This window comes from Gorilla gorilla, chromosome 11, assembly GCF_029281585.2.
Source record: "Gorilla gorilla gorilla isolate KB3781 chromosome 11, NHGRI_mGorGor1-v2.1_pri, whole genome shotgun sequence".
In the NCBI taxonomy this organism is placed as follows: Eukaryota; Metazoa; Chordata; class Mammalia; order Primates; family Hominidae; genus Gorilla; species Gorilla gorilla.
The window spans coordinates 22999853-23015322 of NC_073235.2; the positions used below are offsets into that span (position 1 = coordinate 22999853).

The following is a 15470-nucleotide window of genomic DNA, read 5'->3' on the forward strand; positions in this document are numbered from 1 at the left end:
GTACGTGCACCTCTGGTTTGAAAAGCTGGCATAGCTAACCCCAGAACGCCACACAGGGCTTAGACTAACCTGAAGACTTGGATCCAAGGGTGGATGAACCAAGCCGGCGGGTGGTTCCCATTCCAACGTTTCTCCGAGAACTTGGTGGAGCCTTGGATGATGTAGAACTAGCAGAGGAAGGTCTGTTACCATCCACAGAATCTTCATCGTCAAAATTTTTATCTGAACAGTAAGCACAGAAACCAACGTTTTTTTAAAAACAAAAACTATATATACATATATATATACTTTTTCACCTGATTATAAAACAATTAGTCTTCGAGACTGATTCTGCATACTCTTTTGGAATCTGAGGTGCTCCTCTACGGTCTGGAAAGCCTTAGGTTAAGCCCAGAATGAAGCTACAAAGATCATACTTGCTTTCACATACCCAGAATACTTTTGCACTCAAATTTTGAAAAACAGAACAAATATAAAGAAGAAAACAATCTCTCATAAAACCACCACCTTGAAACAGTTATTTTCACATTCTGGAACACTTCTGACCATCCATGCTTTTTTTTTTTTTTTTTTTTGAAGACAGAGTCTCACCGTCACTCAATCCTCCCTCCTCGGCCTCTCAAGGTGCTAGGATCACAGGCATGAGCCACTGTACTTGGTCACTTGGGTGTACTTTAAACTAACAGCTGAGATGAGAGTATAGATCATATTGGAATAGTGCTTACTTCAAATATGTAAATTTCTCCTCTGTGATGAAATATTTTTCATAACCACCATTTTAATAATTGTATGGTACTTTGTAATTGGAAAATGGTACAAGTGAAACACTCTTATTGTTAGATATTTAGGGTGTTTCTAATTCCTCACCATTAGAAATGCAATATTGCAAATACTTTCCTACACTTTTTTTTGTTTGTTTGAATTTCCGATAGTTTTAGGAATGAAAACCATAGAAGCAACAATAGTGGGTCAAAGAGTGTAAAAGTTCTTGATGTATAGTGCCAAAATTATCAGAGAGGTCATATAAATGTACATTTCTCCTAGAAGTTCAAAGAAGTACTCATCCTTCCACACCATTGCCAACATTTAATATTACCATTTTTAAACTTTAATCAATCTGACAGGTGAAAAAAAAGACTTCACTTTCTATGTTGCATTTCTTTTTTAGTGAAGATGAACATTTTTTTCGTAAGTTCATTAACTTTTAAATTTTCTAAACAGCAGTGGATCCAATCAATACTCCTCAAGTTGCATTTAAAATTTTTTAAAAACACAGCTATAATCCTAGCATTTTGGGAGGCCAAAATGGGAGGACTGCTTGAGGCCAGGAGTTCAAGACCAGCCTGGGCAACATAGCAAGGTCCTGTCTCTTAAAAATAAAAAAATGTGTCAGATATGGCGGCGTGTGCCTGTAGTCCCAGATACTCAGAAGGCTGAGGCAGGAGCATCAACTTGAGCCCAGGAACTTGAAGCTGCAGTGAGCCAGGGTCACTCCACTACATTCCAGCCTGGGTGACAGAGCAAGACCCTGTCTCGAGAAAAAAGAAACATCTTTGGAATCTTAAAAATCAACATATTTATGAAAACACTTTAATGATGCAAAATCAAAGTTTATGTATCAAGTATAAGAGTGAGTCATTTAGGAGGCTAAACAAAGGACTTAAGAGTAATTTAAATAAAAAAAAAACAACATCTGTAGCTGGCAATATTCATGATTTCTGAAACGGGCATTAGTTCTTTACCAATAAGTTTGAAATAAATCATTGCTATCCAAAAAACATACAAATAGAATCCTGTTTTCCTTGATCTAGTTGTTTCTTAAGCTAAATTATCAACAGCCAAGTCTTGTGTCTACTCAAGACCCCAATGCTCCCTAAAACTCGACAACAATGCACTCCAAATTACATGGTTCAGTTTATTCAACACAGTGTAGGGGGAGGAGGAAAGACATCTTCACAAATCCATGTCCTTATGCAGATTAGCTCCTTTCACTGTGCCTTTAAATCCCCCAGATTGTCTTGTTATGCCATGCTGTTTCAAGATGGTTCTTTCAATCCATACATCCATTTTTCATTGATTCAGATGCACAGTGCTCTTAATTAGCATAGACTTCCCGTGGATTCAGAAAGTGGTTCATAATGGCCTTCCCAAAAGGAAAATTTAAGTCTAATGTAAAGAATAAGAACAACCCAAAGGAAAAGTCACCCACTGAGTACTGCCAGCATTAGCAGTGACAAGGACAGATCTCACTCAGCCTATCTGTCCTCTGGGGAGCTCCAAGAACATACGAACTGCTGTCATTATTCTACTACCTTAAATCATAATCATTCTGCTGAGTGGGAACAGTACCAGTCTGTGGGACAGGTAAAAAATAAATGGGAGACATGAAGACACTATCACGCTTCACTCACAAATTCATGTAAATTATGTTTAGTTCAGTCTTCTAAAATATGCAGGCATGTCATTTAGAACAGTACTCAGTTGCCAAGAATTATTTTCAATGGACCAATTTCAATGGAATTCCTGAAATTTTTGCTTGCATCAGTGATAGACTAGACGTGGACGACTTAACCTCTTGCAATAAATAGCTAGAAAACCTGACAGTATATATAAAAGAACTACGTGCAGGCACTGGACAACGGGCAGTTCAGAACTTGGCTGTTCAGCTAATTTGCATAAAGATATGGATTTGTTTGTTTCTCCCTGCAAGAAAAGAAACAAACAAGGCAAGCTATACAATCACCCCAACTTTCTGCCTGGAGGTGTTAATAATTTCCAGGTCACCAAGTACAGGGAAGGGGAACTCAAATTAAACATAGTAGCCCTACAGATTAAATACTGCAGACAATAAAGAACAGAGTTCAGAGAAGTTGAGGGTGCTAGAAATTACAGGAAGCTACACAGAAAGAGGGCTACAGGAATGTGCTAAGTTCTAGGCCTCACATGTGTGAGTGAACTTCCAGGAAGCAAGGCAGAAAACGACCAAGAAGGTGTGAAATGAACAATTCTTAGAGTTTACACAAGTAGGGAAGCTCCAAACAGCCAAAGTGGAATGTTCTTGGTGACCCACCCAAGGCATTCAATGGAGACCCCCAGAGAGGTCAGGTCTTAGTGAGACTGAAGTATGTCTGGAGTGCAAGTTAAATGAAATCTGCCCTATCAGAGCTTAAAAGCAGGCCTACAGGGCATTAGGCAGACCGCAAGTAACTTATCTGATTTGCCAAAACAAAGCATAATATTCCTAAAAGAAATATAACAAGACACAGACACTCGACAAGGTAATATTCACAATACACAACATCTAATAAAAAATTCCTTCACTATGTACAGAGAAGCCTTTAAAAAAAATTTCCTAAACATGACAAGAGGGAAGAAAATGTGGCCCATAATCAGGAGTGGCAAAAAAATCAGAAAATAGTAAACTTCTGAGAAATGATGAAATAAGAACATTAAACTTCTATTATAACTATGTTCAATATTAAAAGAATACATAGACATTCATAAGAAAAAAGAAAGTGTTTTTAAAGAATCCAATGGAACTTACAGATTTTAAGAAAACATAATATCTGAAATGAAAATTTCACTGATTGAGATTAAGTGCAGACTAGACATTGTAGAAGTAAAGAAAAAAATCAGGGAACTTAAACATATAGCAATAGAATTTATCCAAAATAAGCACAGAAGCACAGAAACAAAATAGGCTGAAAAAAATAAATAAACGGAATAGAGTCTCAGAGACATGAAGGATAATATCAAGCAGTCTAACACACACAACACTGCAGGCCCACAGGACGAGGGGAAGAAGGGGAAGGACAGAAAAAGACTGAGAAATGATGGCCAAGACATTTTCAAATTTGATAGAAACTATAAACCTACAGATCCAAGAAGCTGCATGCCCCAAGCAAGACACACACACAGAAAAGCATACGGAGGCACATCATAATCAAACTGCTTAAACCCAGACAAGAGCAGCCAGGGGAAGAGACATAGCACACAGACGAACAAACATAAAAGCAGCAGCAGACTTCATCAGAAACCCTGCCAGCCAGAACACAATGGAAATGATGCTTGAAAATGGTATTCACCTAGAAGTACCCTAGAATTCTATATCCAGTGAAAACATGTTAAGAATAAAGGCAAAATAAAAACTCAACCAAAAATTGTCATCAGCAGACGTGCACTTCAAGAAATGTAACAGGAAGATCTTCAGGCAAAAGGAAAAATGATACCAGTTGGAAACTTGGATTTACATAAAGAAATAAAGAACAGTAGATAGAGTAAATATGTGGATAAATATAAGACTTTCTCCTCATATTTTATTTATTCTCCTGTTTAAAAGATGACTGACTGTTTAAAGCAAAAATATTTAGCTTTCATTCTTTTTATATTCTTATGTAATAGGCCAATAACCTGGGGGCCAGAGGAACCAAAATTAGGATATATGTTGCTGTACGAGATGACACACACAAAACTATACAGGAAATAAGGCACAGGGAAGGCATGAAGAAAATGGAAGTGGTTCCATTTCCATCCTCAAAGAGCATATATTTTTCAAAGTTAATCATAACTTGTCTAAATTGCCTGAAGATGTCACACAATAGTGTATCACAAACCTTACTGAGAAGACATGCCCTTCATCACCAACACCTGTATGTAATGCCGCCCAAAGAAGGGAAGGAGGAGGCCAGGCGAGGTGGCTCATCACGCCTGTAATCCCAGCACTTTGGGCGGCCGAGGCAGGCAGATCACGAGGTCAGGAGATAGATACCATCCTGGCTAACACGGTGAAACCCCGTCTCTACTAAACATACAAAAAATTAGCCGGGCATGGTGGCGGGCGCCTGTAGTCCCAGCTACTCGGGAGGCTGAGGCAGGAGAATGGCGTGAACCCAAGAGGCAGAGGTTGCAGTGAGCCAAGATCGCACCACTGCGCTCCAGCCTGGGTGACAGAGCGAGATTCCGTCTCAAATAAAAAAGAGAAGGAGGAAAGGGCATACTGAGCAGCCAATGTAGGGCTTTTTAAACTGAACTTTAGGAGGCTGCTTGTCTTTTTACTTACCCTTTGGAAACAAATCTAACAAGCTTACTTAGCTGATTTCCTAAGCAGATTAGAAGCAACTAACTATAGGGATAATGAGAAGAAGGATGCAAGAATTAAGCAAAGTAATGTTAATAAGTGAGCTGAAGGCCTAATAGCCTAATAGAAACTACGAAAAGCAAACACATGCACATAAAAACCCCTAAACCCAAAATGCTTAGAATACGGTTGACAGTACAGGGGTCAAATCACATCTATACAATAACAGCACAATGACCCCGCACAACAACTTAAGATTCAATTTTTCAATGATCTGTGAGCTAGTGAAGGAAGTAATTCACATTTCCCATCTCGATTGGAAATTCAGGAAAACAGAGAATAAAAAGTGTATTTATTTTCTAGATTAAGAGCTGGACACAATGCTTTGAACTGAAACACCTGCAAAGGCTTTTGGAGGATAAAAACCAACTGAGCCAATTATTTGAAAACTTAACTAACATACTGTTTAAAAATAAGTTTAGCCTATGTTTCCTAGCTTTTCAGATATCAGAAATTAAGATTAAATTTAAAAGGAGGCTGGGTCATCAGAAAGGTACCTAGTTTCAGTTAACTGGGAAATTCCACTATGTGGAATGAGCCATTCTTTAACTGGGCAAATAAGCTGTATCTGCAACTGGACCATGGTTACAGTCCAGGATGAAGAGTCTCACATCCAGGTTCTAACGTTACAGTATTTCTCAGCTAAATTAACCCATACTGAACTCTACTAGCCATTTGGATTCCCATTTTCTTTAGGCTTTTCTGCTAAGCAGACGTCTGGTAGTATCTAACCTCTTTTTCTAGTGCTTTAACTAAGGCAGAAATGGGTACAAATGAGTATTTTTAACTGCAGGCTTGTGCCATTACATCAATTTTAACATTTTCACATAATACATATGTTACACATAAAATCGTCTTAAGGGGAAGTTCTCTTTAAGCCCACAGAAATAATTAATTGTATCTTCAGCCCCACTGCAAAGACTGCCATGGGGGGGCCACTTCTCTCATCTGATAGTCTCGGGTAGAAATCTGAAATAAGCAGATGGAAGCCTTCAGTTCCTAGCAAGCATCACCTCCTTTGATTCTTTAAAAATCACCTGAGCTCCATTCCACCTTCTACAGCATCAGGATAAACCACTTAAAAATGACTCATGAAATTTCTACAGAGTGATACTATAATTTTCATCCAACCCTGAATCACCCCACCCCTGGCAATCCAAATAAGTAGACACAATGAAGGGAAAAATAGCAGTAAAACAGTAAAAATAAAGCCAGATTACAAACACAATCATCCATGGCCTTAGAAGCAAACCAGCAGACTTCCAGAAGCTGAACAGGTCTACTACTGAGGTCCAGATGCTGGAGAGAGGCTGAGGGATAGCCAGGGCCAGCACTAGGAGGTCAGAACCAGTCCCTTCAGCAGCCTCCACTGAAGTCCCTAAGAAAGCCCCAGCAGAGCCCAGCTGCCCCAGAACTGAACTTTAACCAGGCTGCATGGGGGAGATACCAAGCAACAAGCCACAGACAGATCAGAAGGAATGTACCACTGTGGCTACAAGTTTGGCTATGAGGGGCAGAGATATCAATCTAAAGACAAACATGAATTCAAGTCTGGTGTCTGGAACTTGTAATTAGAAGCTTTGGGCCATACTGTTCGCTCAGAAAATTTAAACACTCATCTATGAGGACCAACAAAAAGTCACAGAAACTAAGAAATAACTGCTCATTGCCTATCTGCCAGGAAAGCCAGAACCTAAACTACAAAGCTTTTCCTTCTCTTCTTCTGAGGCAGGCTTTGATGGATAGAAGCCCAATGGGGAGAAAATGCCTCATTTTCTAAAGAAAAGACAACTATCTCTCTGCTTCACTGCAGCAGGGTCACTTTGAAGAAGCTGCTATCCTGACAGGCTTTCAGATTCACCCACTCCCTGCTAATTGAGATTCTCCTCCAAGGGAGTAAGAAATGTGGCAGCCTACTAACTAGACTATAATTAGCTCTCTCAAGAGGAAGCTGCACAGAGACAGGATAATGAGCCCAAAGGCGGCTGCTTTTCATAAATATCCCAAAATTTCTTTCTTCTTGAATTTGCAGAGCTCCAAACCTTTTGCAAAGGCTGTTTCTGCTATCTGCAATTCTTGTCCTGTCTGCCAGACACACCTCTATGCATTCTTGAAAACACAAGTCTACTGCTAGCCTGAGATCCTGCCCGGCTCTAACTTGCGTGTACCATTTACTTCATTGCCCCCTGAAATTAGCTGGCTGCAGATCTGTTTTGGTCTCTCTGTCCCTGGAGTAGGGACCACTTTGTATTCTTCTCGGTATTTACAACATCTAGAACAGAGTCTGGGCCAACACCCAGTAGACATTCAGAAAAATTTAATTCTGGTAGTCCACATGAAGAAAGGCAAAATTTGTGAATGGATGAAAATCTTTTCTCATATATCTTTTTTAGAAGCTTTTATTACTTTTTTAACGTGCATATGGTTTAATTAGATAATAAATTCAAACAAGGCTATGAAAATAACTGAAGACAAATCAACAAAGACAATTAAAACCTCAAATACTTTTTAAGCTTCCAAATTTTCCTGCTAGAAAGAAATGTATATCCTTCTTTCCTGATAAAACATATACCTATTTTAAAATTAAGTCTTAGTTCCACTATAAGCAATATAAGCTCCCCAAATTAAACAATTTGATATATATGCATTTCTAGACTTTAATGCATTCATAAACATGAATTCTATACACACATGCATAAAAACTTTTTTGCACACCAATATTTTTCTAGATCAATATTAATCTAGTCAATTTTAAAGACTACTTATTGTGACACTGTGTGCATAGACTATATTTAATCAATCATCTATTTATTGATATTGAATTGTTTTCAATTTTTCACCTTCATAATACCACTGCAGTCAGTATGCTTAAAAGTAACAAGAAAAGTAACAACTAATAGAATCACAGCACACAACTGTGTACCAGGTCCTGGGTTTGGTTTTGCATAGCCACATTAAATCCTCCTGACAACGCTGAGAGAAGGACTATTGTCACTTTGGTCTTAAAGCAATTCCCATAAGCTGATGCTTAGGAGGTACTGGGCACTGTGCTAAGTATGTTCTGCACATTGTGTTGTTTAATTCTTACTGCGTATGTTTGCTTACTTAAAATTATTTAAGATAATTTCTCAAGTACAGTATCTTCAATATCTCTTATGAATATAAACATTAAAAATCCTCAAAAAATACTAGCAAACCAAATTCAGCAACATATAAAAATAATTAACATTATGTCCATGTGCGACTTATCCCAGGAATGTAATGTTTGTTCAATATACATCATAGTTGTCATATTAATATAATAAAAGACAAAAAACAACATATTCTCTAAACACAGTAAAACGCTTTCATGCTAAAAACACTACAAGCAGGGATTAGAAGAGAACTCCCTCAACCTGATAAAGACCACTTACAGGCCGGGCACAGTGGCTCACATCTGTAATCCCAGCACTTTGGGAGGCCAAGGCGGGCGGACTGCCTGAGGTCAGGAGTTCCAGACCAGCCTGACCAACATGGTGAAACCTCATCTCTACTAAAAATACAAAAATGAGCCCAGCGTGGCAGCACACTCCTATAATCCCAGCTACTCAGCAGGCTGAGGCAGGAGGATCGCTTGAAGCCAGGAGAGGGAGGTTGCAGTGAGCTGAGATTGCGCCACTGCACTCCAGCCTGGGCGATGGAGCCAGACTCCGTCTCAAAACACACACACACACCACACACACACCCCCCCACACACACACACCACACACACCACACACACACACCACACACACACACCACACACACACCACACACACACACACCACACACACACACCACACACCACACACACCTCCCACACACACACCACACACACCACACACCCCACACACACACCCCACACACACCACACACACCACACACACACCACACACACCACACACCACACACACCACACACATACACACCACACACACCACACACACCACACACACCCCACACCCCCCCCACACACACCACACACACCACACACACACACCACACACACACACCACACACACACGACACACACGACACACACACACACCACACACACACCACACACCCCACACACACACACCCCCACACACACACCACACACACACCACACACACCACACACACAACACACACACCACACACAAACACACACCACACACACACCACACACACACCACACACACACGACACACACACCACACCACACACCACACACACACCCCACACACACCACACACACAACACACACACAAACACCACACACACACGACACACACCACACACACCACACACACACCACACCCCCACACACACACCACACCCCCACACACACACCACACACACCACACCCCCACACCCACACCACACACACCCCACACACACACCCCCACACACACCACACACACACACCACACACACACCACACACACACCACACACACCACACACACCACACACACACACCACACACCACATACACCACACACACACCACACACACCACACACACACACCACACACACATCACACACACACACCACACACACACACCACACAACCACACACACCACACACACACACACCACACACCACACACCACACACACACACATCATCAACAACATGGTGAAGGACCGGATGCTTTCCCCCTAAGACCAAGAACAAAGGAAGATGTTTACTCTCACTACTTCTATTCAACATTGTGGTAGACGTTCTAGCCAGGGAAATCCGACCAGAAAAAGAAAAAAAAAAAAAGCATGCAGACTGGATTGGAAGAACTAAAACTATCTCCATTTACAAATGACTTGATTTGGTATGTAGAAAACACTAAAGAATGCATGCAAAAACTTAGAACCAATAAACAAGTTCAGTGAGGTTGCAGGATATAAAACCAATATTAAAAAATCCATCGTATATTCTATACATCAAATTAAGAAAACAACAATATCATCGATAAAAACACTTAACAACTTTAACAAAAGGAAACTACATAACATTGTTAAGATCCAGTAAAGACAAACCTAATAAGTAGAAAGATATTCCATGTTCATATATCGGAAGAATTTTTGCTCATTATCTACACTATATTCCTTGCCCATCTGTTTCCTCTTAATTTTAACCGAAGTTGGATAAATAGAAAAGTGTAAAAGTGCAAAACACACTGTCTGAATTGAATGGCTGGATAAAGACTTTTTCTTCTAAGTTCCTACCTCCCCTTCTCCATCAAAGTATGGGAACTGGGGTACACGTATCACCCCCAATCCAGTCAATATGGACCAGTGTTAAATAGGGCCGGTTCTACCACTCTGTACAAAAAATCTTTCAATATCCATATTCTGAAACAAAAATCCCTCTCCCTGTTTATAAAATTAAGGAAGGCTTTTGTCAGAACACAGGGAATATAAAAATTTCCAGCTTGGCTGGAAATGTTGGCATTTTTGACAATACAAAGGTGGAAATGGCATAATAGAGGCTCTGAGGGTGCTAGCAGAGTGCTACTTCTGCCCTTTGGCACCAGTAATCCATCCTCTACCACAGAAGTGAGCGTGGAATGCAATCAAGCTGCCAGTTAGGGATCACGTTCCATTCCTTCCACCCAAAAGCTTGCTGCCAAAAAGCTGGGCTGGCATTTTAAGACGATCTCAACAATGACACCACTGGTACAGATAACGTGAGAAGAGAGAACTGGAGCACAGACAGGTGACAACTCAAAATTCATTTCAGCTTTACTAGTCCTTCACAAAGGGAGTTCAAACGGGACGACACCGGGGAAAGACAGGCAAGGAAAACACCATCGGAAACTGGAGAGAGAAATGAACTGTGAGGAGGGCAGAAAGCCAACTTCCACAGATGCCTGCTCCTTAAGGCACTGTAGGAGCTCAAAGTTCACACTGGGTAAGAGCTGCTGAGTGCCTCCTGCAGGTGCAGATCAAGGCACAATTCCTCTTTGGGTCTCATGTGGAAAATGCCCTGGCTGCTGCTACATAACTTACAACCAGGCTCCAGAGAGATGCAGGCACACTCACAACAGAGGAGCCCAGGGATGATTCTGTGCAGGAAGAAATCCATAGCTCGCACTGGGTAGTGAGCCTGTCCTGGGGCAGAGCTGTAACGTCACAGGCCTGCACTTTCAGCAAGACCAACCTCATGTGAGGTATAAAAAGAAAATGAAGAGAGATAGGCTTCTGTTTCCCTGTGTGAAAAAGGATGATCCTGTCTACCTATGAAATGTGCTGCCCACCCAATATCAACCCCCTTCTTCTACTGACAGCCCAGGGTAACCACTCTCCCCCACTCTCAGAGTGATGACACCTTTGTTTGCCTCAGAGGAACCTGGCCACAGCATCAGGGCTCTCCCAACCCATTACGGTAATTACTTCTAGAACCTCTCTTCTTGTGGACTTAGAGCTATGCAGGTACAAGCCTGGAGCTGTTGGAGCCAACAAATGGCAGTGCCTGCCTAAGAGAGAGGCAAAGCAAAAGAAAGCAGAGTCAGGGGCAGTGAGAACCGAGGTCTAATGCCTGGCATGCGTCCAAAGGAGGACCACAAGACCCACACACCCAGACTTCTCAGTTCCACGAGCCAAGTCACTCCCCTTCTCCCTTACACCACTTGGAATGAGGCCTGCATTGCTGGCAACCCAAAGCATCTCTGCACTGTATCAAAGGGATGTCATGCAGATTAGACAAAATGCATTAAAGACAGGAAAACCATAAGTATGGGACAAATGGCAGCTATTTTATACCCTCATCATTTGTGCTATGCTTTGCGTGCGAAAAACCAGCTCTTCAAAAATATTTCAATAGAAGTGAGGAATTAGGAACATAATTTTCTTTAGAAATGGGCTTAAAAGGCCATACAACTAATTCAAATTAGGCAGCCAAAAAAAAAATGTATGGACATTATTGAGACATGGAGGTTAAACCACCTTCTCTAGAACTGATTCCAAAGGGAAAGTATCCATTTCCCCTTTGTCAAGCATCCTTAGGAGGTCTCAATGACAATTTTCTCAGGGTCACAGGAAAGAAAATAATTTGTCATTTGTAAGCAAAAGAAAAAAGCTCAATTAGGAATATGCTTTCATCAAGTGGAATCAATCTTTTAAACTCTCTCCAAATCCTCCATGCCCTGTAACTTGGAAGTTCAAGTCCAGAGCACAAGGTCACCTTACAGGTGATTTGGTCTCAAACTAATCATTTTGTTACTTCTGTAATAAAACTGGACTCCCAGAGCACCAGTCTTGCCCTAGCCTCTACCACTGGAAGGCTACTGGAGAGGATACCGCCTCTGAATACCAATAGGTGACCATGTGCATCTTCCTTCATCTCTCCAGCATTTCTCTAGTAAGCATGCTTGTGTCTGAAGTACTTTGTTGGGAGCTGGGATGCAGAAAGGGAAGTCATGGTTCTCACTCTGGAGTGCAGTCCAACGTGGGAACACACACAATCAACAGCACGTAGGATTCAGTGTGAGGTTTTCCTAACAGCACACACACAATATGACCTATGAATCCAAAATAGGGCCAAACAAATTTAGAAAGGATCCACTGTGCCCACCAACCAACCCTCGGATGTGACCCGTACTACTTGGGTCCATTTAACATTAACTGAGAGTGTGAGCGGCTTTAAATGTGTGCACATCCTACTTAACTCAGGAATACCCTGGGCTACCATGCTCAGTGAATATACAGCGAGAGAGAACAAATTCCAAAGACTCTTCCTGAACAGATGTAGCAGGGGCAAGGAACTCCTGACAGGGGATAATGAACAAACTAGCCAGCTTCCCTCTGCACCTGGACAGGCCCAGGTGCCCCACTACTCTGCGAGTGTGCCCATCGGGACACTAGGGAACAGAGAATTAAAGACAAAGTCTCCAAGTCATGTCCAGGAGTTAGGGTTCCTGAAGTTAGAATCTCTTGGCCAAACTGGATGCCCAGTTTAAGTTAACCCTGTTAATACTATGCCTTCCTCAGAGAAAAGAACTTACAGCGACACGCCAAGAGTGATTAAGATCAGTCTTGAAGAAGAGTATCTCTAAACATATGTCAGAAAGACTATAAACTTACCCTTAGAGCCAAAAAGCAAAGGAAGGGAACACAAAGAGACTGGTACTTTAATATCCAGAGTACCAAAGAGCTCCCTAGGGGGTGAATTAGGGAAGATGGGGATAAACTATCCTTCCTGCTGGAATAGCTAGTCCCCAACACAAAACTCTCTGAGCACCTGAGCTGAGCCCACAGTATCGTCTCCTGGAATGACACTCACACTGAAACATCCACAGGAACTCAATTCTCCATAGAAACGTCCACCATTCCTCAACATCCACAAGAGCTCTTAGACTGAAAACCTGGCTTCATGTGTCGTTAAAGACCATCATTTCCAGACATATGTGTATTAGTGCCTCAAACTCTCCCCATGACCGGACAGACTCAGGGTAAGATGAAAACAGACAGAGCCTTCTCCAAAAGAGCTGCTTCTGCTTCTCCCACTTGCTAGGTTCGCAGAGCTGGGACCGTCCTCTAGTCCCCTCCATCAGCCACCTAACTCAGAGTTCATCCAGCAGGAGCAAGAGAGGGAGGGGAGAGGGGCTGAAATAAGTAGTCATCTGTAGGAATCTTCCTCTTTTAGATACCAAAGCTCTCCTGGGCAGAAGACTGACTTCATCCATCTGGGCATCCTACTTTATCTGCCCCTCTTCCCCCTCCCTGCCCCACACAGGGCCTGGTAGAAAGTTAGTTTGTGAATCACCTCACTATTGTCTTTTGTACTCTCTGGCCATGAATTTCTAGCTGCTTTCAAGCCTCTCTGTGGAAACAGGATGACTATAAACATCTACAATAGCTCAGTAAAGCTCAGGATAGCATGAAAAGAATTAACCATTGTAGTGAAGGAAAAAATAAGTTCTTACTTTAGGAATCTGAAGGTTTTCCCTAGCAAATATCTGAGAGAGAGCGAGAAAGAGAGAGAATATGAATGAATATGTGTGTGTGTATATATATGTATGTATATATATATATGTGTGTATACATATATACACACACACACAAGAATTTGGGTTTATTTTCTCCAATCAATATTAATATGTCTGTTTTTTTGGTGCAATGTTCATTCAAATCTAAATAATTCCAGTCCTACAATTTGAAAAGTTAAAATCATATTTTAGTTGATGGTTTTCAATGCTTGTAATAACACCTTCGGATAACTGCAGCATACATATGCTTAAAACAGTAGCAATCTAGAGTCCTCATTGCTGTATTTACATAATTATAAAGAGTTAACACAAACCAAAAATAACTTGTTTCAAAATTTCAAAGTAGTTAGCTTTCTAAAATTCTTTTAATTACATTTGGGTAGTATTACAAACCTAAATGCAAATGGCACTCAGCTTTCCTGCTATTATTTCTCTAGAGAATTATCCAGACATTCTGATGCATGGCCGGGTATACAGGCCACACAACTGCAGGCTAAAAACAGGAAGAAAGCAAAGCTTAGGAGGAATCAACATCATGAGAGGTTTCAAGCAAGTATATTTTAGGAGAAGGAAGTGCAGATAAGTGCAGTTATTCTACGTAAGGTACAGGATATCCTTAAAGAGATTTTTGTAAATTATAGATATATTACTAAAAGTACCTATTTGATAACTGTCCTCACACTTTGATCATATGCTCATTTTCTAGCCCCAATAGGTCAAGTGAGTGTGCCACACACCACATCTGCATCATCTCAGCCCACCACTGAGGCCTGCTCACCACTACCTTCAGCTTCCCTCTGTGTTCCCCAGCTCCCAAGCCAACTGCCCACATAATAATCACATTGCCCAATTTATGCCAAAGACAACCATTGTGTGAGAAATTTCACACACAATTTATAAGCACCAACAAACATCCCATGCTCCCCTTTGTCCTGCATGCCAAAAAGTCAGCCTTGCTGGGCACAAACACCACCATGCAGGGAACTTCTGAGCACAAACAGTGCGGGGCCAGGGTCTTGGGCCCCATCACAGAGCTTCCATCCAGCTCACATATATGGAGGCCAGGATTCTCTTCCAGTTGACTATGGACCTCTTGATGGCAGTGGGAGGAAACAAGGGAAAGATACAAGAGAACATGGTGGGGAAGAGGCGGGAGAAAAGGGGAAAAGAAAGGAATAAAGAGGAATGAGAGAGAACAGATTCTCTTTCTTAAGCTCTGAGTTCATGAGTAAAGCATTAATTTACTTCAAGAAATAACAGCCAAGATAGTTTACAGGAGGAGCAGGCTAGTTGCCACCTGACTTGGATAACTATCTCCCTCTTTTGTTTATTCATTGAGGATGAGGAT

General features: G+C 41.3%; 1 protein-coding gene across 11 annotated transcripts in view; it reads right to left on the reverse strand.

The window, feature by feature from the left end:
* CLASP1 (cytoplasmic linker associated protein 1) overlaps positions 1 to 15470 on the reverse strand; it is a 302429-nt gene that overhangs the window by 132235 nt on the left and 154724 nt on the right. For all 11 annotated transcript variants that reach the window (XM_055380544.2, XM_055380547.2, XM_055380541.2 and 8 more), the window contains one exon: positions 70 to 222. In XM_055380544.2, the coding sequence (XP_055236519.1) occupies positions 70 to 222 (153 nt within the window). The remainder of the gene's footprint in view (positions 1 to 69; positions 223 to 15470) is intronic.